At 37.8% G+C, this 25,342-nt stretch overlaps 1 protein-coding gene across 1 annotated transcript in view; it reads left to right on the top strand.

The window, feature by feature from the left end:
• Positions 1-20,002: 20,002 nt before the first annotated feature.
• Positions 20,003-25,342, top strand: part of CACNA2D3 (calcium voltage-gated channel auxiliary subunit alpha2delta 3) — a 456,710-nt gene continuing 451,370 nt past the window's right edge. The window contains exons 1-2 of the mRNA XM_074151549.1: positions 20,003-20,121; positions 20,729-20,810. Coding sequence (XP_074007650.1) covers positions 20,003-20,121; positions 20,729-20,810 — 201 coding nt within the window. The remainder of the gene's footprint in view (positions 20,122-20,728; positions 20,811-25,342) is intronic.

Here is a 25,342-nt window from a genome sequence, read left to right as displayed (position 1 = left end):
ATTTACGTTGTTATGGATGCTGCATTGTATGCAGACAGACAGGCTGTGAAAGATCTTGGTCTCAAAGGATGGTTCCTGATTTAGCATAGCACTGAGCTTCCTCTGCTGCTGCTGGAGGATACCAAGTACCCCTAGATGCCCTCTAGGACTGTAGCAGGCAGGGATAGTCCTAGCTCTGCATATCTCTCTGTGGGCTTCTTTTCTCCAAAGCTGAAGGTTCCCTATCTGTCTCCCCAGTACCCAGTTTTCTCTGTCATTTGGTAGAATAGCTTGTTAGCTTGTGGGAGGGTGTGATTGTTTGTTTGTTTTAAATCTCTTGCTTCTAAGAGATGATATTTGGCTAATTAAATATGCTGGGTTATGTCACCAGGTGCATATATGTACACTGTAGCTAAATCTCATTGTGTACTTCATCTGGTCGTGAATCCAGCCTTCTAACTCATTTAGCCACTTTAATGGCTCCAACTAACTTTTTCTTCCCATCCATATATTATAACTATGCTGCACATAAGACATAATTTTTGCTGTCTGGTCAGTAGGGGTTTTTTTATGTTTATACGAAATTTGAAGGTATAGCATCATGCTTGCCTAGCAGCAATGCTAGCCAGATGGAATGGATTTCTGACTGGCAAGTATAGGCTAACCAGTCACCTCTTGATATTGATTCTAGAACAGAGAAATCTCAGTTTTATTTCCAGATGAACAGTATTTGAATTAGTGCAACTTGCCTTGAGAGTGCAGGAATGGCATGAGCTGGTTGCTACTGTGCTGCTCTTACCACTAGAAGTGTGGTTATGATGATGTGGTATGTCTAGCTGCTGTTTCCCCAAGTCTCCTGCAGAACTCACGCACAATTGCGTGGCTGTAAGTTTGATGCCTTCCTCAAAAGGAAGAGCAGAGTTATTTGTGTGGTGTTGAAAAGGTGTGGGCAAAATTGAGGCAAATTACTTAGCTGATACTAATTTCAATGTTGAACTACTGACAGATGACAACCTGTTGTTCTTTAGCAGAAGTGGAGAGTGGATGATTGCATTACACACAGATCGGTGCTATCAAGGCTTAAAGATAAATCTAGAATTCTTTGTTAGGAAGATATTTCCTTAACTGTAAAAGATTCTTTATTAAAAGTAGCACAGATTCTTCTTATGTTTTATTTCCAATTTCTTCTGGGTTTCTATGTGGTATCTGAAGCATTGTCTTGCTTGAGTGCATCAGTGTGGAGACAGTTTAATGATTAAATTGTATTTTGGTTCTGTGAAAATGTGGGAAGCTGGGGAAAGGAAAAGTCATTGAGTCCTGTTAAAAGTGTGTTTTCAATAAATGTGTACCTTGTATAGAAATTTAACTCATCTAAGACTAAGGCTTTCCTTTTCCTTTACTACTAATAAAGCAAGGGGGTGTTGAGGCAGGCTTCATAAACAAAAATGGATTATGTGATAAGGTAGATGCAAGTCCTTTTGAGTGTCCTTTGGTCAGCACCTCCTAATAACGTGGAGGACATAGTTTATAGTTCTGCTTTTGGGGTTTAATAAAACTTCTGTCATTATATAGTTTAATAAAGCTAAATTAGAGTTCACAAAATGAAAAGTTTTGGAATGAACACTATATGTAGAAACGTATATATATAACCCCTTAAAACCCAAACTGGCTATATATTCTTAGAACCAAAGCAAGCTGTTTTCAAATAGTCTTGTGCTCCCTCCCACTCCCCTTTGGCTTACTCATAATGGAGGAAGAATGTGATGAACAAGCTACGCTTACATCTAGCTGATTTGTAAAGGTCTTTGTTTAAGTGTAATGGCTTATGCTTGTGATTGGACATTCTTGCAAACGGTTGCAAAAAGTGAATAAGAGAATTTTTACAGGATGTTAAAAGTATATAATGGGTTTTCTAAGTGTTTAATATCTTAGGAGGAATTTTCCCAATATGGCATGTGAAACTAACAGCTTGTTAGCTTAGAATTCAGTAAGGAACTCAGTGTGTGCGGTCTGTGGTGTTTTGTGGAGGGGTTTTTTTGTAGCTGTAGTAAACAAAAAAGATCTGAAACAGATTGAAATGGGGAGGAGCATGCAAATGATAATAGATCAAAGCTTTTGCCAAATATGGTTTTGTTTTCCAAATGGATTCTCTGAATACATCATCTAAGCAGAAAAAGGAAAAATGTATGGAGTAAGTACAGCAGAAAAGACGAAGAGAGGTAGAGGTAAGGGGCAGATTATTTGATAAAGTAATTAAGCAGCATGTAGAAAAGGCACAGAAGAATCTTGGGCCAAAAGATCAATGGTGGATTCAGGTGTTAAACGAACCCTGATTCTGTGAAGTGGGAAATCGAATAGGAAAAATGTATTTGGTTTAGTTAAAAACAAGGCTTTGAGTATGTCTTCTGCAGTACACTGGGCCAGGAGATGATACGGGCTTAACTTGACAGAAAACATTTAAATGAGGTGTAGCTGTTGATACTTGATCTTCAGAACTGCTGTTGCTCTGGGTATCAATACATTTCCTGTGATACTGACAGTTTTGGTTCTCTGCACACTAGGAATTGTGCTGTGGAAGGGCTAAGCTATGCACCTCTTCCATGCTCAATGGTGGGAATTTTGTTTGGGGAACTAGTTTAGTGAATGCTGCTTAATCTGCCCAGTATACACCAGCCGGAAAGACTTCCATAAAAATAGGCCACATCTACCTACTTTAAACAAACCAGCACAGATGGACACTTGGCACGGAGGCAGTGATGTTTAATTGTGAAATGGTTTAAAGAGCTAATTCATATCCTGGAGACTTGAATGGCCTTTCTCAAAAGGCTCAGGTGGTAGGTGGTATAATTTTTCTCTTTTTCTTTCCTCTTCCTCCCTCCTCTTTTCACCTCACCTCTTTTTTTCCCCTGATGGGTAGGGATGGTCAGGGACTAGGCTGTGGTGACTCTGAGAGACTGGGTGCTGCTTGATGCATTACCAGATCTACCGAGCAGTAGGATGGATGCTTTATTGAAGATGAATGTACATAGATGTGATCGCACTGTTTCCTTGTTTAACAGGATGGTCCTGCTTTTGCATATACACTGTATAGCATTTCCTTTTTCTAATCCACTCCCAGAGTAGGTGTGAAAATGTCTACTACAAAGCACACATTTTCTTTCTGAGTTTTCAGTCTTGAAAGAATTTGAAATAAATCATAGGTAATGTGAGGAAAGAACAAGTTGTCTTTTTAGGCAAGTAGTGGCTGTATTTAGTAATCTTAGTAATCATTACAGAACAGGTATAGTGATGGTGCATGAAATAAAAGCTAAAATGGGTGAAAAGACTCAGATAACTTTTTAGCGTGCTGTTGGTACCTTGTAGTGGCAAGTTTTTCTGGAGTAAAGACCTTTTCAGTTGGTGGCTTCAAAGCCTTGCAAGTTTTAGCTGATATTTCCTTTCTATTGAAACTGTGAATTCCTGCTTAAGCACCAATATGTTTACCCTAACTCTCTCTGTATTGATTGGCACTGTTACTCCTTCTAGCATCATGGTTCACGTATTTAACATTTAACTGGTAGGTTATTCTGCATTTTCTATAGTCTCATTCTAGAAAAATTCCCTCCTGAAAGGACTCAGCTGTCAGAATTGGAAAGTACTGTGTATTTCCCACTAATAGGTAATAGGCTTTTCTCAGTCTGAAGGTTTACCAGCCTGTTCCTCAGAGACCGACGCATTTGATTTACCTCCTGAGGGTGTATAACTATTATTAGTATCACTGTTTGCCACTTTACAACTGAATTAACACAAAGTCACCAAGTTTTCTATAAAGTAGCCTAAGGCTTCAGCTAAGAAGAAATACGTTAAATATGCTCTGCTAATGCCACCTGCTGATGCTGAGAGTACATATCTGCCTGCAGTTTCGTTTTATGCAAAGTTTTTATATGCAATCCTGTATCCATTCAATAATGAATAACTTTTCATAGGCTTTGTCCTAGTGTTATTTTAGATCCGTAGTAATGAATTAGTTCCAGCTGTTATTCCAGTGTGCAGTAACTTCATTTTAGCTGTAGTCCAATTCTTAAAGTATAATTCTGGTTGTTAAAAACAAACAAAAAACCCCAGCAAAAAAACAACTTAGTCCTTGTTCTCACTGTTGTGTACTAGTTTTGTGCATTATTAAACAGCAGACTTACAGATTTTATAAAATTGAAAGGAATTGTTTATTGTATCTTACTGTCTCATAAAAACTTACTTCATTTTTCTGTGAGTGCATGAAAACTTGAACGTAAACTCTTGGACTTGTATGTGACATAGTGCAGCTAAACTCAGTTTCATTTTTGTGACCCAACATTGCGCTTGCTTTCTCTGTTGCAGAGGGCCCATGTACATCATGTCCTTGGTGATCAGGTTCACAGGGGTAGTAAAAAAAATTATATTTTGGTTTTTTTTTACTGGGAGCAGTCTTAACTTCACCGATTGATGGCAGGCCTGCCTGACAAGAACACTGTAAAATATAATGCAGTTGCGGTTTTTTTTTTTTGGATGTATTTAGCAGTGGATTGGTTTTGGTTTAAACTTCGTGTTTTGACTTTACCTGCTTGCACAGTTCAGTGCGATGTAAACAACCAAAATAGTAAAGTAGAATTACATTGTATCAACCCATAGATAAGTAGTAATTGAGTAGGTGTGAACCAGACTGTACAGAATGAGGGGAACACTTTGAAAGTTCTAAGTTACTGAAAGTGTGCTTTTCATATTAGTTTTCACTAAGGCATAGTTTGAGGAGTGGGAAGGGAGAATAGTTATAAACTAGAACATGTCAGGCATGAGCTTAAACTACTGAAAGAGAGCTGATGCCATTTCGGGGCGGGGGAAGCTGATCTATTAGCACCCTTAATTTACTCCTACAGTAGCATCTCCTCATGCTTGACAGACCTGCCCCTTTAAGGGATGAGGATTCTGTTTGTCTTTCACATCTGCTTGTCTCGGCTAGGATCATATACTTCACCTTTATGGTTAAGGACACAGTAGCTGAAACAAGATCTGCTTCTAGGTTTTGGTGGGATCTTTAAGTATTTAATTGCAATTTATGGCTAAGCTTTTCATTGGTCACTCTTAAATTTGTACTTTGCTCTTCCTCTCGTAGGACCCATATCTCTAGCTCTTCTGATTCAAATAGCTGTTGTCAAAATACTTCAGAAGTTTTATATACCTTATTCAAATCCATTTTATTTCATTTTCACTGTGTGTTTTTAATCTGACTTAGTTGCAAATGTCCCAAAGTAACCAAATTTCCCAGTAGTCATAAGAGAAGAACTGATCTCTCTCTGTGTTCCTCTTGTGGATGTTGGGGCAGTTATCTTTCGTCTGCCCTCAGGCACTGACCTTGGTTCTTGCCTGGCAGTGCATTTGTCGTTTTAGCATCCTAGCTCCTGTTTCTCACAAAAGTGACAAGACTCAGTTGTTCTTTTCTATTGTCCTTCATTGTTCTTGCTCTATGTTAGGTTTTTTACTAGTTTGCAACATGAGAAAGATATTTGGACTCCTGACTTTTCTTACGCTGTATCTCAGAAACACTCATCTTGTGGTTTAAAGTACAAAACTGAGTCAGGGCCTCTGATGACTGGCACAGTATAGACCCTCTGCCAAATGCAATAGTCTCTCACTGTGTTAGTCTTCCTGTGTGGGAAAATGAGTTTATTTAACAGGGATGTCGCTTTAGAGTATTATTTGAGTACTTATGAAAGTGAAAAGTATTGTTGACAAAAAATGCAATATGAGCTTGATTTTTTTTTTTTTTTTTCTTTTATAGAATTGTAATTTACCTTTGTTTCTTGAGGAAAAAGTTTGGTTTTTTTTTTAACTGAAGGTATTTAGATGAAAAATTAACTTTTATTTCAGTAGATAATTGCTTATCTATAAGAAAAATTCTACAGCCATCTCTTAATCCCTGAAAGAGCAGTGGCTGAGAAGAGTGCCGAGTTTGATTTCCTTTAAGCACCTTGAAGCTGTTTCTGTTGTGTCTGCAGATCCTGATTTGAGAAGGTGATTCTGCTGCGTTTTAATTTTTTGAAGCTGTAGGTAAAATTAGAATGGCTTTTGCTTGCCAGTTCCCAACTGTCATCCTTTTTTCTGCTTGACCACTTCTCTGCTGTCTTAATGTCTGCTGCTGGTCAATACTTACAGAATGCAGAAATTTACTGTGAAGGTAAACTCCTGCACTGAAAATCTAGGACTGTTGGGAGGAAGGAAATATGTCACTAATTTGAAATCTTGTATTGTAGTTCAGTAAATTATGGGCTCTGTGGTACAGTAAGCTGACATTCCTATTAATCTCAATTACCTTGTGAAGGTAATTTCAATATATTTTAATCAATTTCTTAAATTCTCAAGTTGGGGTAGCTGAAGATACAGAGCCATAGAGAAATGAGATGGGTAAAGCATAGCTGACAGTGGCGTTCCTGCTCTTGCTGATGAGAAGTATCTGAGAAACTATTGCTGGGGAAAAAGACCTGCTTAACATGTTGCACGCTGAGGAGAGCCAGCCCACAGAATCTTCTCAGCTGTGGTAGGGGGAGTGTGGAAAGGGAAATGAAAAGCCACTGAAAAGGGGAAAAGTGGGTTGCTGTAGTAATATTTTTTTTCTATTTTAGTTTTGCTTTTGACTGATATGTGTGCATAGAACTAACAGCGTAAGTTTGAGTTTAAAGATCCCTGGTTACAGCTGCTTGAACTCTGCTTTGCTTTGGACTAGAACGTGAGCTTAACTTCTATATCTGCCTCTTCTCCCCTCTTCCGATCAACACCATGCCTCTCTGGGGGTGGACTGTGCCTTAATGCTGTAATAGCAGTTGAATGTAGTTGTGAGAGTTTCTCTCCTCACATTAACATTTCCTTTAACAAGGTGTGAGAGTCTTTATGTATGTGGAGACCTGCTGCACCCACACAGGTACCATGCAAAGATCATGTCATTTTAAAACACTATTGCAGAGGAAAATTAGTGCTAAATGATGAACTTTGTTAATACTAAAGAATAGAATTAAGAAATGCTACAAAAGGTCTAAACATACCTGGTTCTTGTTTTTCAGTCTAACAGTGGCTTGATTATTGTTGTATCAGAGCATTTAAGTGCAGTCTCATTCTGACAAGTAAAATGAAGGGATTTCATAGTCTCCCAATATTTTATTTTGAGGAGAAAGGCTCAAAGATGCGGTACAGAGGAAACTGCATTTGATCTGCATGTAGTCCCTGGTGAATGATACTTTATTTATGAATGTACTATTAGAAGTCCAAACTACAGTAAAAATGTGCATACCAAATTCTGACAATGTTCAGATGCATGCAAAAATTGATCAATTTCCTTCTAATCCAGAAATCAAGGTCCAGTTTGTGGGCAGATTTTGTGTGCGTTTTTGAATGTTGCACGTACGCTGACAAAAGGCTCACCCAACCTTATTTAGCCTGTGAACTTTGAACTGAGTAAGAAGAGCAGACTCTTTCCCTGTCAAGTTTTCATTAAATTTTAAAATACATATGCAGGTTTGTGGTGTCAGCAAAGAAAATAATTTCTGCTGGCAGGGTTCAGATTCAGGACTTTAGTACCCACGTTGTTGGGTTGCTTCTCTGATTATCAATGTGGTGCTATTTATATGTCATGATACCTATCAGCCAGAAGCTGAGGGCTCTGCTCCACTGGAGGCATATTTACAGTGCATGCATAATCTTTACAGCTTATGATGATCATTGTCACAGCACTTTCAATACAAAAGGTTTCTCTGCCCACAACAAACAACTTGCAAGCTCACTGCACATCTCTTCCTAACCTCTTGCTGAGCCTTGACAGCCTGGCACAACTGCAGATTCTGCAGCTGTTTTTCTTTAATGAACTGGAAATGGCATTATACGGATGCAGGCTTAGAGTTAACCTGTGATTGATGTGTTATTTCACTAGGTAACTTACTATGTGCACGTATTAGTGCAGAACAGATATGTTTCACTGCACACAATAGGTTCATTCTTCACTAGATAAATATAATGTGAGTAATTGCAGTTCATTATGTAAATACCTCTGTATGAGACTTTTATGGAGTAGTAATGGATTTTGCAGAATATTTTTCTCTTACATAGAATACTGTTTTTTAAAGCAATGTAACAGTGTCCATTAGGAGGAGGGCTGCTAAACCTGCAATTTACAACATTTTATTATAACTTGGTCTGACTTGGGGAGAACATTCACGACTATTCAAACATCTAAACACCTTCTACTGGGGGAAGAAGGGGGAAGAGTCCTTTCATCATAGACTTCCCAGCTCAGTGGTTCAGTAGAAAAAGACACTGACAGGAGATGATGCTTTTAAATATTTGGAAATGCTGATTCAGCAGTGATGGCAGGACAGAAGACCAACGGAAGGGCTATTTGGTGTGATAGACTGTATTGTTCTCTTTTTTTTTTTTAAGCATCTAAATCATGGAAGTTGAACAGGGGTGGTATTTAAAAAAGAGACACACAGTTCCCTAAACAAAGGGAAAGAGAGAGGAGGGTTAAGAGAATGTGATGGAGAAGAGCACAAATTAAGGTCAAAAGGCACAGTTGTTTGTGGTAGTACTAGAAAAATGTCTAAAACATAGGAAGCTTCCTTGTAAATCATAAACTTCATAGGGTTTATTTCAAGTATTTTTTCCCTATCTGTGTATATGTTAGTAATGGTACAGAGGTATCAACAAATATTTCAAAATGGTAACAGCAGTGCATTCCAGTTCCAAAAATATGAGCAGATCTTCTGTTGGTGAAAGATCATTAAGAATGAAATATTAAAGAACTAAAAAGATACCCTTGTTAACCTGAGATTATTTTTTTTTTTTTTGTCTGACAACATGGTTTAAAAACCCTTCTTCTCATATTTAACAGTAGCTTTCTGCCTAAGTTTTGCATGCTGGCATACAGAAAAAGCCCCAGCCGAATGAAAAAAAAACAAAAACAAAAAACACAAACCACCTGGCAACATTTATTCCTCAGATTGCAGTGTTTTATGAAGCTTGTCTACTTGGAATAATGTAGCATGCCCTTTGTTTCTGGGCACTAAAAACTAAATGTGTGAAAATTTACTTTTCCATTACTATTGGATTGTTCTGCTTTGCAAATAAAGGATAGTGTCTTTGCTCCTTACATTGTCCGATAACCCCAAGATGCACAATGAACTAATGTTAGTCAGCTCTGTGAAAAGGAAGATTGTACAAGCTTGCAAAGACAGATCTTTCTGTTGTGTCGTGGTGAATTCCAGCCAATACTGTAACGTATCTGGAGAACCCTTAACAAGCTTCCAATTTAACAATGTCTCTAAAATATTGGCATATACAGAACGGAAGCCTTTGTGGGTTTTTTGCTATAGCTAAGTTCCTTGCATATTGAACAACAACCTGTAATGAGGAAAATAGTTTCAACTGACTTAAAAAAACAGCTCAAGTCTATAAATGAATGAAAGGAAAAGCCAGATAACACAGCTGCTTTATGTAATGGCTAGGCTGTCTTCAAACAACTCGGCTGTGAAATGATGCAAGTCTCGAGATTATTACTTTTCCCCATTGGCAATTTGTATTCTTGAAGAGTGTGTGCGCTACTGTATTTCAGTCTCAGGATGGGGGTGGCAATATGCTGCGTGGTACATATTGTGCCAATTGTGGTAACTAAGGTCAATTAGGACACTCCAGTTTTTCTAAATATATCCCTAGTCACTTCATCTACAATTCTTAAAAATGTAAAATGCCAGTTCTCTTGGTAATACAGTAAAGGCAAGATGCCCAGAAAGATGACATGTGTTGTCTTCAACTATTGCAGTTCCCTGGTCTTGCCTATTTCTTGAAGCAGTAACTGCTGCTCTGAGAAATTCTGCTTGAAGAGTTTGCTGTTGTGGAGTGCTGCTTTTCCCTGACAATGGAATGGTGTTATCAGATGTTACCCAGGGTAGTAGGAAAGAGTCGTTCAGCTTTTCTAAATAATTGTACTGACTGTATGCATTGGTAGGTAAAGGCTAGGCTTGTACTGATTATATCCAGAATAACTTTAAACATTGTCTCAGGAAATGGTTAGAAGTTTTTTGTTTACGTGATTTTTGGAGCACTTACCTCCTCAGAGATCTGCAGCTTCACAGCTGTTCGTTAGGGCTTGCTTTCTTTGCCTAGGAGTAATTAGTTTGGTTAAACAATAGGTTAACCAGAGTAGATCCACTAGCTTTATAACAAATGCAATACTTTAATTTCCAGTTATGAATTTATTGATGTGAATAACTTGTGTTGGACTGAAGTAAATGTCCAGAAAAGGCATTTAGTCATAACTTTATTCTCCCCAATCTCTTACACTTGATGCTATGTGTATGTACACAGATACGTAGACAGACACATATCTCTGTCTTTCTATATATATCTAGATGTGTTTCAATCCTTTCCTAAAACTTAATTTTAGTTGCTTCTCGGCAGGGTAGGTGCAGGAACAGGAGAGCTAGTAATTCCAACTATTACTCCCTCTCTCATGTGTAGGGAGCACAGTTTGGATGGGGGGAGGCTGACTTAGGAGTGCATTGGGACCGAGGACTTTGGAAACTTGTTCTCTGGAAGTGAGAGAATGGTACTAGCTTTGTAGGGCATGGTGCAGCATCCTGATAAAACACACCAGCAAGAATGCCGAATTATCAATGATTTCTAATATTCAACCGTTATATAAAGTTGTATAGAACATGGATGTCTTGTGCTTCTTTAATCTCTTCATAGGTTTTCTTTTTCTGAATCTAGGAAGCGATAAACAATCAAATCATTACTGTGATTACAAAAGTATCTGCAATATAAATGCACTGAAGTATGTGTATTGGTTAACACATTGAGTGAAAATATGTAGATAGCTGCATTTCTGGAGATGCTTCATATCTTCTCTGTCTGATTACTACCACAAACTTGTTAACAAGAAGTGCTGTTGAAGTCTTGCAGTGATAATTATTAATTCTTTTCCTTAACAACAAGAAGTTCACAGTATTGCTTTCCTTTGACAACTGAAAAGATCTCACTTTGGATCTTAAAGCTTGAAACAAAGTAAGGACTTTCCTAGAACAGCTGCTTGGGAGGAGAATTTTAAACAGTGTAAGTAGGTGACACCTCGGGTGGAGAGACCCTGGTGAGAAATAAAACCAAAGTGAATTAGCAGCGCACTGATGAGTGGGTCAGTGGTCTTGATCGGTGATGGATGATAATAGGTACTTTTATGAGCTTGCAGCTTTAACACTTGATTACTAGGCAAGTGTCAGATGAACATAGTGCTCCTTATAAAGAAGGCTTTTCATGAATTTCTGACACCACCTGATCTGGAGGCTGAGCAGCTTCTGCAGTTGGATTTATGGTAATTTTAGATAGAATTGAGCATAGGCTGTGATTTAGATGACTTTCTCTTTTCCAGCAGTACATCTATGGGCAGCAGTCTGTATGTAGGATGGAACAGCCTTTACTACATTTAGAAAGAAGGATGGGAGTATTGAATTTAGGGATCAAAGAAGTCAGAAAACTGTTTAGGGAATCTTATATGCTTTTATGAGAAAATGGGCAGTACTATTCTGTGGCCTGGAAAAGGGGGACTTGCAATAGACAAAAGTGAGAACTGAAGGTAGAGACACACAGCAATGGGTTTGCAGGGAAAAAAGATAGTGGGGCAATAAACGTAGTAGAGGAAAAGTAGGGAGCCTTGGTTTTCAAGTACCAAATTATGTATCAGGTTCTGTAGTGCTGAGAAGCTCTTGGGGTCTGATATATTTCTTAAGCTTTTCTGTGAAACATTGACAAGATCTCCTGTTGCTTTTTTCCAGTAGCCCTCTGCTAATTTCAAAAATACCAGTTTGGGGGAAGTTAAGAAGTTCATCCTCCATTCAAATGGAGATGGTTATTTCTAGTAACGTCTGAGAGATGGAGGGCTGAAAACTGCACAGACCTTTTTTTTTTTTTTTTTATGCTTATTTGAGAGGTCCTTGATAAATGGTGTATGTTATTTATTAACAAAACATTACTTTTGGGTTAAGGGGTGGTGTCACTGGCCTTTGATCAAATATCATTGAATCCATTATCTAAATTTAGTGTATTAGTCCCCATTTTATTAACAAATTGAAGATTAAGCAAAAGTAACCCGAAGCATTGGGGTGGGATAACACTCAATAGTAACAACTTTGGCTCAGAATTTTGCTTCTTTTTCTATATTTATTACAGTCTATCTAATATTGGTTTCTTATAAGTAGAATCATGTTGTAAATTGGCATTTGTGAATGGGGTTTATTTTTTTTCAGTCATAGGAAGGGAGTCCATATTACGGCCTGAACTTGTTACTCTTATTGTTTAAAATGGAGTGATACATTAAAAAGTAATGAGCGTTGCAGTCTGAGTGTGTCTTTTGCAATGTTAGTGGCATTGTGATGAATTAACAGCCTGTAAAATAGAAATGCATGCTCTGGTAAATATTTTACCTAACGCTTATTAGTATATTTATGGGTATAAATTTTTGCTTTTACTTTGCATCTTTTAAACATAATCATGCTTTAATGTATTTTTTAAAACCTCAACAATCTAATAAATCTGCTGTTCTTCAGCGAGTGAAGCCTGAGCTTTCCATGGTATGTAATATCAATCAATGTTGTTAAAATAGAAGTAGAATTGGACCACTGTACACAAGTTAGAATTTGAAACCCCAGAGTGAGAGACTATCTTGTATTTTTTTTTTTTTTTCTGTGATAGGGTATTATTCTGTGTGATGCTGGAGTTACTCATTATGCCCAAGTCCACTTTTTTCCACTGACTTAGGGTATGACAGGAGTGCCCTAATAATAGATTTTTTCATCTGCTTGCAGGCAGCAAGGTTTCAGCTAATGTTCACTAGAACAAGCAGCCACTTGCATTGGTGGAAAAAAATGCAGTCTTTTACTTTGGGTAAGAACCAAATATCAGTAACTGCTGGAGAGGTGAAACTTGATTTGCATAAAGCAGCAAGTCTTAAATAGTTTTTATCAGGTTGCTATTGTGACCTTAAGACAATTAATGAATTGCATACACTCTTTTTGAAGTTAAATAAAGCAATTTTAAACTCTGAAAAGCTAAGAAATGTATTTAGTGCTTCCTAATATTATTTTAGTCTTTATTGAAATGTCTTTGCCTTTTGATAATTCTTGGTGGTCTTACTCTGCAATTGTGATCAGATATTTAAGACAGTCTAATATCCTCCCTCTTCAGGACTTTTTCTTATGCTGATGTATTATTTTTTTAATATAACAAGATACTGAAATTCATTACCATAATTTGTTTACTTTTTAATATATGCTAATTCCAACAGCGTTTGAGATAACTTTGATTTTCAGGTTCATTCAATATTCACAATAAATAAACAAGGCTCACCAAAGTTATAGAGCAGAAATAGACCACAGGTTAGCCACTGCTGCAATAGAATTACACAAAATTCATTTTCTGTAACATAAGCAGCACTGTGTTGCCTAAACTACCAGTTTTTTGATCTGATACTCAAGAATTCAGAAAAGTCACATTTCTACCTCAAAATTCCTGTGTGTTATGCAGGAATTAATTGGAGAGTGACAGAATTACAGGCCTCTGAAATACCTAAATAGTTTTACATAATTACTCGACATAGCCCTGTTTCTTGGATCAAAAGCTAAGTTGAAAATATAACTTTGCAATAAGGACAATACTTTTAAAATAATTAAATATTAGTCTAAAGTTTGCAGAGTGCTTTCAGCTGAGTGGTTGGAAACTTAACCTCACTGATAACGATGGGTCAAGAGATGTCACTTCATTTAGTGATGCAAAAGGACCTGTCTTTTGAAAGAGTCTTCTCAGTAGTACTTCTCCTCTTTCTCCCCCCTTAAATACATAATTTTTGGTACCCAGTGTTTGTGTCACTCCTCCTGCCAAGATCTGAAGTAAAACCGATGCTTTTCATAACCTTTGAAGTCTGTATTTTGGGCTTTGACAAGGGTCCCTTAAAGTGGCTCTGAGGAATTTGCAATGTTTGGGTGAACATTCACAAGCCCATTATAAATATGGCCAGGGGTTTCCTTCTAGTGTGTAGACAGTAATAGATTAGCTCTTAAATATGTTGTGACCTTTACTCCTCATTTGTATCATCAGAGAAAGAATGCTAGGTTTGTTTGTTTCCATAGTATTCTGTCCATTATGTTAGAGTTCTCAATTGCGGTTTTTCATTTTTAAGTTCTGTCTTTGGTTTTCAAGTATTTTGAATGCATTGAAAGCATTAACATTTACAACCTACCACTAGCCTTGGGAGTAAAAAGGTAGTTTATTTGCTTAGAGAAGAGCATTTTCTAGCATGGCACTCGAAAGAAGCCAAATGCAGACTTTGTCTTAATAGTTGAAAATTCAAAATAAATGAAGCTTATGTAAAATGGCACTAACAGATTAGAGCTACAGTGGACTGCTGAAATTGGATTTGGTTAGCTATAAACATCATTAGCTTAAAGCATTCTAGCTTACCATGCAGTGTGAGCTCTCATAGGCTGGGATGTGATAATGCTTTGCTCTTTTACATTTTAACTCCTTGTGGAGATGCTAAAGCCAGCTGAACATAGGCTTTGTAGAAGCTAAATTAACCATGCGTTCCTTGGGGGTTTACAGCAAACTGTGAGGTTTATTTGGTGTTGAAGTGTGCTAAAGATAATGTGACAGTAACCTAAAATGCTATACTTACAACATATTAATTGTGAGTGTATATTAGTATTCTTTTAAATCTTGAGAGATTGTATTTATTCTAATACACCTGATTTTTCAGTATATGTAAACATAGGTTGCATATACCCTTAATATTCTTATGAACTGAAATATTAGTGTTTGATTTGGCCTAAACAGTATAAACAAACAAAATGGTAACATTACCAAGTTGCATACAAAATACTGGTGTGGTTTAGAATTTTTGCAATATTTTTATTTATACAAGTCACTAGCTCATGTCCATTATGTGAAACTGTGTTCATTTAATCCAATGAGCAATGTTACTTGACCTCAGTCTCTGCAAGTGGGTTGGAATTGGTCAATAACTAGGCATTTCCGTACCAATGAAACACTTAGATTTATACACATGGGACCTTCATGAAATTCAAAGAATACATGTACATATGTTAAGTCTCTACAGAATAGGTCTAATAGTCAGTCTCTTGCTCTTCCTCAGATGTACAGCTCACTTGAAACAAGTCAGCCTGTGTTCTCACAGCATGCAAACTCTACTTGATGAATCCTTCCACCATTGGGTTGTTTCCAAATAATAAATCATGAATGTTCAGATTTTGCCTTTCATCTGACAATCTCAAAGTGCTTTGTGAAGCTAAGATGACTTTTGTTATCCCTCTACTTCTCCTGTTTTCATTTTCTATGTGTAAGTGTATGTGAAACATAATACTTGCAGAGAAGTAAGGGCAAAGTTGCAGACAATTGTTAAAGGCTGGAAGGATTTTCAATACAGGACGTTATATTAAATTGTTTATTACATGAGGTTGCTATAATATCCCTCCACTTCCTCCTTTTTTTTGCCTTCCCACTGCCTTTATTTAAGGGATCATTTTTTAAGAGAAGTATTTCAGAGAAGGGAAAACGGGGGGGAGTGCCAAAAAAAGGCACTGTGGAGAACACACTTGAGGATTATGATCTCAGTATTTAGAACTGCTGAGGAATATACTACAAAGCAAGTATAACACCACATCATGCAGTGTAGTTAGGACTTGTCTATTTTTGCAGTATCTGAATCTTCTAATATATGTGGAATATAGATAAACTGACGTATTTCCTTTTTTTGGAGATGGCTTGCATCTTCAGCAAGGCTTTTAATACTTTAGCCTTCCGCATTTATTCCTCTGTTTAGAACTCATTGTAGATAAGCATCTGAAAAAAGAAATACAATAAACATTTGTGTTAATTATATCATTTCCTCCTACTCTTCTCCCCTGTACCATATGTTCTCTTCTCTCTATGCCTCTCGATTGATTTTCTTTTTTTATTTTTTTATCTTTTCAATTTCTTTTTATTACGGCTTGGTACGTGTCTAATCAGAAGACCTCAAAGTATGCTCTGATGATACAAATGTGACCCTGTTCCTGCACCCTTTTATAAGGGTAGATATACCTGCAGGTAGACACAGGAAAAAACAATAGCATTAATTTGTCAGGTAAAGTTACTATAAGTATTTATGCATAGGACTTTTCCTTAGTCTGTGTTCTGTACTTCGGCCTTTGTGTCATATCTCATGTTACCCTTTGCCCTTGACCTGGTGGTTTTCTTTTTTTTTATTTGGTTGTGGTTTTGTGTTGGTTTTTTTTTTCATTGTTGTTTTTTTGCCCCCAGTCCCTCAGTTATCTGCCTGAATATGGTACACTGCAAAAGCTTTGGGGATTCATCAACTGCCTGTGACCGTGCCTGTGACTTTCTATTACAACTCTTGATGATTCACGTGTCCAAATTTTATTTCTGCTTTCATGGGGAAAACAGCTTCTTTCGTTTCTGTGAGATACTAAATTGTGCCATTGTACTTGATCATCAAAGACACAGCCGGAGATTAGATGCCATTTTTATCACTTAAAAATGGGGGGCTGGGGGCAGGGTGATCCAACTTAATACGCTTGTATGGGGAGCTCTGCTCCTGAGACCACTGGCATGTAAGTAACCTACCTGCAGTTACTGCTAAGATGCACTTTGGTTCTAGAACGTAAATTTGCTAAGCGCATAAACATTTTCCTTCTCTGATCGGTTATCTGTATGTGTGTTGTTCTAGTGGGACCAGCACTTACAGATTCTTCCAGATTTGGCAGTTATCTATAACAGCATAAGGACATGATAGAAATGTCACGTTACTTCCAAAATATAAATCCACTGCTATGCTTTGAAACTTAGCTTTCTTCTGACTTTGCTCCAGGACATCACAAGGCTCTACCAAATAATGAAGCACACTGCTATATCCCCAGTATGAAAGACTCAAACCTTTCATCAGAACTTACCACTGCTGTTTGTCTATTTATTTTCCTTGGGCCTTACGCAAACCCACTTGGGAAAGCTTCTGCATCCTCCTCATAAGGGCAACATGGGGCACGTGGTAACTTTCGTTTTGAGCCTGGTGTCTTTGCTGCAGTGAGATCTGCATAGCAGGAACAGGCAGTAGTGGTCAGGCCAGGATACAGTAGCTTGACAGAAAGCGTTGTTGTGTTTATGTCTGGTTTGTATGTGTTAAAGCACTGTTAGAGTATAGACTTGCTTTCCATTCACTGAATTATCAAGAGGAAGGAAATAACTGCATGAATATAGCCAGTGTGCATTAATGAAAGATGCTGAGAGCACGCTATGGTATAATGCATACAAATGTTCATTAACACAAAAGGAGGTGTCCATGCTTTTACTGCCAAGTATGAATTTTTTTTTCAAGTGAATTTTTTTTTCTGAGACTAGTGATAGTAGAAATAGGATTTCTATATTAAACGTGAGTGCCTGGTTATACATGCCAAATGCATAAATTGTAGATCTGGTATGGTATTGAATGTATAATAAATGTAAATAAAGTCAAGGTTTGACAAATGACTTTATCATCTCTTCTTGCCAATAATTCGTGATGGTTTTAATATATGTTAAATTTCTCAGGCCTATGGAACATAGGCACTTTGTGCTTTCAAAAAGTTTCTAGGGCTTACAGTAATTCTTGGAAGGATGAAGCGAGCTCTTACTTGTCACCAGTGCCCTGTGTTGACTTGAAGCAGATAAGCATTGGTGTTAATGGAATAATGAAGTTTGAGTCCCACAGAATTAGCTTTAGGAATTTCCTTCCTGACATTGTTCAGCATGTAAAAAAGCTAAACAGCACAAGTAGCAAGACACTCCACCATTCCTGTTTCATTCCTAGTTTTGAAGAGATGCTATTGTTTATATAATATGTTCAAAGGGGCACGTAATTCATTATATACGGTTAGTCAGCCATGTGCATTTTTACATTTCTGCCTGTAGGTAGGCTGAGCACCTGGTGACATGGCAGTATATTTAAAACACTGCTTAGAAAATCCACAGTAACAGCACAGATAATAGGACTTCAAAATGGTTGATTAATACAGAAAATGTGTCCCTTTTAACAAAACTCTCATTATTGCCTTCATATGAAGCTAATAGTACAGACAGAAATATCGTCTATGTACTGTTCCTGGTGAGGATGGCCAGCGGGTGGTGAAAGTTGCAGTGTACCACGCTACGCTGGTCTATAGGTTCCCTAAGGTAGTCTTTCTATCTTTAAACTTCTAGTTTCTTCTGAGAAAGCAGAAAGCTTTTGTCAGCCAGGTGCTGAAGAGAGGTTTTGATATTTAAAGCAAACTGTTCAGTGTTCTTAAAAATGTTAATGTGGAAAAAAATACAGCTACTACATATCTAGCTTCGAGACAGAAAATGTTAAACGAGATAAGAACAGTATACAAGGGCAGAGTGAATATTTTGAGGTGTTAATTCTAACTACAGAGGGAAGAAACTAGAATTGTGGAGCGGGCACTGGAGCTATATTGTATGATGCAAGGATGACTCAGCCCATGCTCAGATCATCTTCAGGTCTTGCCATACTTATTTACATTAAAGTTCAATTGCTATTTTAAGTCTGTGCATTTAGTGGAGAAGAAGGTGAGAAACAAGCAGAGGGAGAAGAATAAGAGCAAAAGGAAGGGTTTAAAATGCAACAACAACAAAAATACCTGGACCGATCCCTCCTGCTCCCCACGCTGCTCTCTCCGTGGAGGAGCTTGCAATCTTATGTTTGCTTATGTCAAGAGGATTCTTCTGCGAGCACAAATTAATAATTTATTCATAGGCTTGAGTCCGTTAGCTCGCATTGATTTACTTATGCTGCATTTCTTTTCATTCATAAGCCTTTGCTAGTCCTGATCTCTCGGATAGTGACTCGCTGCAGCGCTCAGGCGTGGGAGGAAGCAGCAAACCTGCCTTTTTATGCACAAGGACGTGCTATATAAGCCTCAATTAAACGTGCGAGCCTGCCCCGAACCCGGGGCTCGCTCCGGGAACCCGCTGCTCCCGCTCATCAGCGATGCTACCTCGGCGGGGATCGCTCCTCTCCTCCTTCCGTCTGCCCGCGCCCTCCTCGGTGCGGCTCGGCGGCCGGGATGCTGGGCGCCCTCGGCGCGAAGAGCTGAGCTCCGTCCATCCGTCGCCTCTCCGGGCTGTGTGACAGATGCTTGTCACGCAGCGGTGCCCTGCCTGAATTGGCCGGGTCTCCGGTGGGTGTGCACGGCCCCTCTACCCCCCCGCCCCTGCCAGCCCCGCCGAGCCCTCCCTAGCTCAGCCCCCGGCAATGTGCAGCGCTCTCTCCTCGCCTCCCTGGAAGGGCTCAACTACACTTTCAGCTCCTCCAGACTTTCTCTGCTTTTGCCATCCAGAGGCACCCTCCCTCCCTCTCGGTCCAGCTCCTCCTGTGCCTGCCTCTCTGTCTCCTCGCTATCCCGTTAAAAGGCTGCTGCTCCTGCTCTGCTGAACCAATGCATTGGCTGACTTGATCTGGGATGAAGGCTGGAGGTTACCGGCGAGGGAAAGGAGAACTCTAGGCAGCTTTCCATTTGCAAAGTGAGCAGAAATTGCAAGAAGACAGCCTCCCCAGTTGGAATCAATAGTCTGCTTTCTTGCTGCTAAGGGCACTTTGGAGCAGCAGTAGGTCACTGAAGTAACTCCAGCACACTGCTGACTGCGGAGTTGTAAAGAACTACATGCAAGTGGCTGCAGTAGTGCTGGAAAACGCTTTGCTGTTACCAGGGACACAATAGTTTTCAAGTCATTAGAGCTTCGCTTCTGGTCCTCTCCTTCCATTACACAGATAAGGGTCATTCTTTGGAGGGATGAGGATGGAGCTGTGATTTCTTCCAGTGTTGTTCTAGTGGAGGGGGTAAGGTGGGAGGCTTTAGAAGCAAAACCCCACTGCTGCTGAATTTGGTTTTACTTGAATTTCCCCAAATCTTTCCAGGCACAGAGAGGCACAATGCCAGAGAATCTGAATCTTCTTCGGGCTTTTTGGGGTTTTTTCTTTATCTTCTGGACAGCTTTTAACACAGCCTTAGTGGATGTGGTTGGATCGGAGCAGCAGATCCCCTTGTCTGTGTAAGTGCTTTCATGCTATTGCTCTCAGGACCATGTTCAAGGATGAGAACTTGACTGCTCAAGTTCTTTTTATATATTGTGGATATTTGACTGTTCAAGGCACCTTTGCTCCTCTGTCAGCTGTGTTTAAAGTGATAGCCTCTAACGTGCTCAGCACTACTTTAATTTGTAGGAACATATGTTGGTGGAGTATGTGGCCGCAGAATCTTAAGTGCTTGTATTTATTGAAGTTGATGCTGTTATTTTAACTACTTGTGAGAATTTATCATTCGGAACTGTTCTGCCATTTTATCTGCTTCTTTCCTTTAAATGGATACGTGTTACATTATGCCAAAGCATGTTTCTGTACAAGTTGATTCTTTAAATTTAAGCAGTGCAGGTTGGGTAGTTTCATATCAGAGGCCTTACCTTAGCACAGCATGTAGTTTGTGCTTATACTTGAACAGCTTCGCTAATCTTTTGCTGTGCTTTGGTTCCTTAGTGAGCTCTTTAATGCAAAATTGCTAGGATCCTTCTGAGTGCAGCTGAAGCTGTTACAGTCTTTGTTGCTTGCTATGACATGTGTATTACATTTCTTCCTGTCTCATTTTTTTTTTTTTCTTCACAGTGTAAAGCTCTGGGCCTCAGCATTTGGTGGGGAGATCAAATCTATTGCAGCCAAGTACTCAGGTTCCCAGCTTCTGCAGAAGGTAAGGATCTCTTCAGTTGTAATAAAGAAGATTTTAACAGAAAAAATGGAGGCAGATTTAATTTTTTTAATGAATAGGAAAGCAGTGCTGTACGTGTTTTGGTCCAAGATCTATTTTTGTATTGCATACTAGTCCCTGATGACTCTTTGCATTGCAATGCAAAATCTGGAGAGTCCTTGATTAAAATGATATTTTTCTTTTTGGATTTTTTTTTTTTGTTATCATTAGAAAGTAAACTCCAACACTTATTTCTTGAAGTCTAGGCTTCAGCCTAGACTGTGGATATTTAATCTGGTTGCTGCATTGTGATGATGATGTTTCTGTGTAGAAACAGCTGCTGCTTATGAAAAATGTCAACTTAAAGGAGCAGAATTAGTGCATATTGTATTATTTTCACCCTGTGCTGTATGTACGCAATTCACTGTATCAGGAGAAGGCGGCTGCACTGTTGTTTGTCATCTCTGCAGTTTTTACAATCCCATTATTCCCCCAATCATCTCAACCCAGTGCTGGGATGTATTACATCATTACAGATAAGAGGAATGAATGTGGTTATCTTCTTGCTCAGCTGCACAGCTGGGTAATAAGCTAGTGAAGTATTGCAAAAACTTGAGAAATTGGTATAAGTCTACATAATTGGGGCAGAGGGTAACGAGAAAGCGGATTTGAGTATTAGGTATATAGCAAGGACTGTGTCTACTCTAAATACGCAACCTATAGTAACGTTCTGTACTGTAGACAATTTATTTTTACAGCGGTTACTGAAAAAATATAATGAGAGACTAAGAGGAATATGTTAAAGACTTTAGGACTGCGATTTTGCGGCATTTAATATGTGATCCTCAAAATGCAATATGGAAATGGAAAAACATTGAGACATTCATTGACTACAGAGAGACTCATTCAACCCATATGTTAAATTTCTGCTGTTTTTTTAAATGTGATTTTTAGTTCCAAGTAACATGTAAATTTTTCTGGTCTGATTATGCAGGAAATTATTCCTTTAGCTTATAGCACTTATTTTGAAAGGCTTGTATGTGTGTGAAATTATCTAACGGACAGTAAATGTAGGAGTTCCAATAAAAAGCTTATGATATCAGTGTAAAATGTAAGCAACTGACTTGATTACTAAAGGCGTATGAGTTCCTTAGCAGTATCTGTCTTTTCAGTGTGGTACACCCAGGACTGCAAAACATGAACTTCACTAAGCTAAAATACAGAGCTATTAAGAACAAAAATGTTTGAGGTTTCTTATTACCTTTGGTGGCCATTCAATGGCTTCACTTCAATATATTTGTCAAACCCCTATTTTAATCTGAAAATCTGGACGTTCAGTATTTATTATACTTCTAGCTCACATTCTTTAAAGTCTGTGTAGTCTTATATCATCACATTTTTGTATGAACTCCTTAAATTTATAAAGCAGATGGACCCTTCAGTTTTAATTAGTATCTAATCAAGTATTATTAAAAGGCTTTAATTTTTTAGTGGGCCATAACAAACAGGTACCTTTTTTTAACTTTGGAGCTCTTCCATGCGCGCTAAAATGGCTTTAAAAATTAAATCTAGCAAATACAGATAGTCCAACATTTACTAAAAAACATGGAATGTATTGTTCTGCAATTGTGCTAAAATCCACAAAAAATCAGTATGAGATCCTTAATCGTTCTTCTCTTCTTCATAGTAGATACTGCTGTCATCCATTCTGTAATGTATTTTTGCCTTCTGAAGTAGCAAGATTTCTTCCTATTGGTTGTTATAATTATAGGTAATTGGAAGCTATTCATTTTACCTTTTCATCAGCATCCTTTCTATTTCACTAACAAATCTGTGCTCCTGTTTTTGAAGGTGGACAGTGTATGTTCATTCCAAGCTAATTTGGTTTTGTTTCTTGCTTTTGTTATGATATTTCATTATAGAATTAAAGAGGAAATACGAAATGCAGATTTGACAGGTATTTAGAGAACTCTTATTCGTCCATCACATCGCCTATTCTTTTTTTCTTTTTCCCTTCTGGTTACAGTAGTTTTAGGAAACCTCTGGTGCTTTTTATTTTTATTTAAAATTCCAAGTGTCTCTGTCCTTTTAAGTTTGCTATTTCTTGCTGTTGATCGTGGCAAATGAGCCTGGATGACAGATGACTTTAACATGTATCTTTTTGTATTGCTATAAAGTACATTTCTTTTGTAAACTTGTGTGAATAAAAACATACCAAATTTAAAGATTTGCAAGTATTTTCAACATGCAAAATCAGTGGCAGAAGTTGTCATAATAATTGAGGAAGTGATGGCACAGTAGGGCTCTAAATGCAAACGCTTTCCCCCCCTGTCCCTCCCCACTTGCCAGGCATCAGGAGTCCATTTGGCATTTGCTGTGAGCTCTAGGTGATCAGACTCAATGTCTTTTTAAAGTCAAGATTCCACTTTTAGAAGCAGTGCGACTTCTAATATTACTGGAGGAAACTGCATTTTCAGACTATGAATTAAGCATCGTTAAACAAATGAAGATATAAAATGTGCATATAATTATGTATCTGGGCATTATAGATTTCTCAATTACCAACTGCTTTGTAGTGCCATTTAGTTTAATAGAGGCTTGCTAAATGAAAAATTAATGTAAAGGTTACTTGATCCATTTTGTTAGCATATACAGTGAGCACTATTTTCAAAGGAACGCGTTTGAAATCAAGGCATGATTGACGCTCTCTACTGCCCAAATGTTTTACACTTTAAGAGTCATTTGACTCATACTAGAATTTCATGGAACAAATGAAATTATGCGAGATACTCAGTAAAGCAAAAATTTACCAGGTTATACCTGTGAATGTTGCTTTAGTTACTACAGTTCTTAAGTCTTTCTGTACTGTGAACACCAAATGAGTAACCAGCATTGCTGTCCTCTTGAGGTTCAAAAAGAAGAGTAAGAATATTTTTGTCACTTTTTGAAACTATTTTTTTAAAAAAACCACTCCTATATGTGTGGTTTAACTGAATGTTTTACTATTTTATTGCATTATGATAATTTTATCCAAGTATGTTGTTATGCCTCCTAAGAGTATATGTGAGATGATTTTTCACATAATTGACTTTAGATGAAATACAAACACTGCATATATTTCAGAAAATAATAATAATAGTTCAGTAAATTTTAGAAATTATGACAAGCATTTAAGCAAATTTAGCACTTAAAAATGTAGCATTTTAATGTTCTACTACTTGCTTTCAAAGCGAAGGAAGATGATTCAGTGTTCAAAAAACCATACAGAAGAAAACAGGACAAAATTATTCCTAAGGTACCTGATTTATGGAGGTTTTACAGTTGTCATATAGATTTGGCAGCAAACAAGATGCTGCTTGGTGCTGTAGAGACTTGCATACTCCTCACCTAGTTAGCAAATACTGCTGGGGCCTAAGAATTGATTCAAGTTTTATTGTCTCTTGGGTGCTTATATTTTTTTCCTTGCCTTATTTGACTCTTGACACTTCTTTAAATGTTTTTTGTTGTGTTTTTTTTTTTTAAAACACTCTGTTTAGTTAGTTCTGTAGCGAACATGAGAGAGTAGCCCACTGGCAAAGCAAAATAATGCAGAGAATATGCCTTCTGTTAATGTTAAAAACAGTTGTTGTTACACAGTAAAGCTTTTTGAATATCAGTGAAGTGTCTGATTCCCTAAAAATGCATGTGGTCTATGCTTTCTCAGATTTCTTTTGGAGAGACTACTCCCCCTGTCCGGCCCCCCCTCTCTCCTCCCCTCATATTCAGAGCTTTGATAATTCTTGATTTGGTCCTGAATCATCAATAGTATTTTATTGCTAATGTAGGAACAGTTTCTTACTGAAAAGAAACTTTTATTTATCGGTTCAGCCATAAAGGTTTCTTACTGAAGACAAGCTTATTTAAGGCTGTCTCAGATTTTTCTTATGTAAGTCGTCTCAGGGAGCCTTCGCTGTTAGGTAAGAACTGACTGCCTGGCTTTCGAGCAGTCTGCATCTGTCTACTCCTTTCGATGAATTCTTCATTGCGTTAGGACTTCTCAAAATCATTGTGTTTTCTCAAAGCAGGTTTTTCAATCAGAATAGCATTCTTATTTTTAAAGGTTCAGAATTGCATTTTGTCTTACTGACTAGATTTGGTGCTGTATCTTGTTAGCTTCTTACAACTATGGAAATGTCAGTGCAAAACTAATATAAGCGGGTGATTTAGAACAATTAGCATTCAGCTGGTGTATCTGATTCATGCAGTACATCTATCTTTAGTTTTAAACCATATAATAGTGACTTAAATTCTTAGAGAAATTTAGTCCAATCATCTTGACATTAATTGCTTTTCTTTATTCAGCCTTATGTTGGTTTTGGTCTTTGTGGGTTGTTTCTTCTTTGTTTGAGACACTGCAACTACTGCTTTGAAGGAAGGGTCAGTAAGATTGAGACATGCAGTTTAAAATGTATATACATGTATTGGCTCCTTGGATATGGATTTAAACTTTTGCCAGCTGATCAATTTTAAAACTGCAAAAATAATGCTGATGTTTT

Source organism: Numenius arquata, chromosome 8 (genome assembly GCF_964106895.1).
Source record: "Numenius arquata chromosome 8, bNumArq3.hap1.1, whole genome shotgun sequence".
Lineage (NCBI taxonomy): Eukaryota > Metazoa > Chordata > Aves > Charadriiformes > Scolopacidae > Numenius > Numenius arquata.
This window is presented reverse-complemented; position numbering and strand designations above follow the sequence as displayed.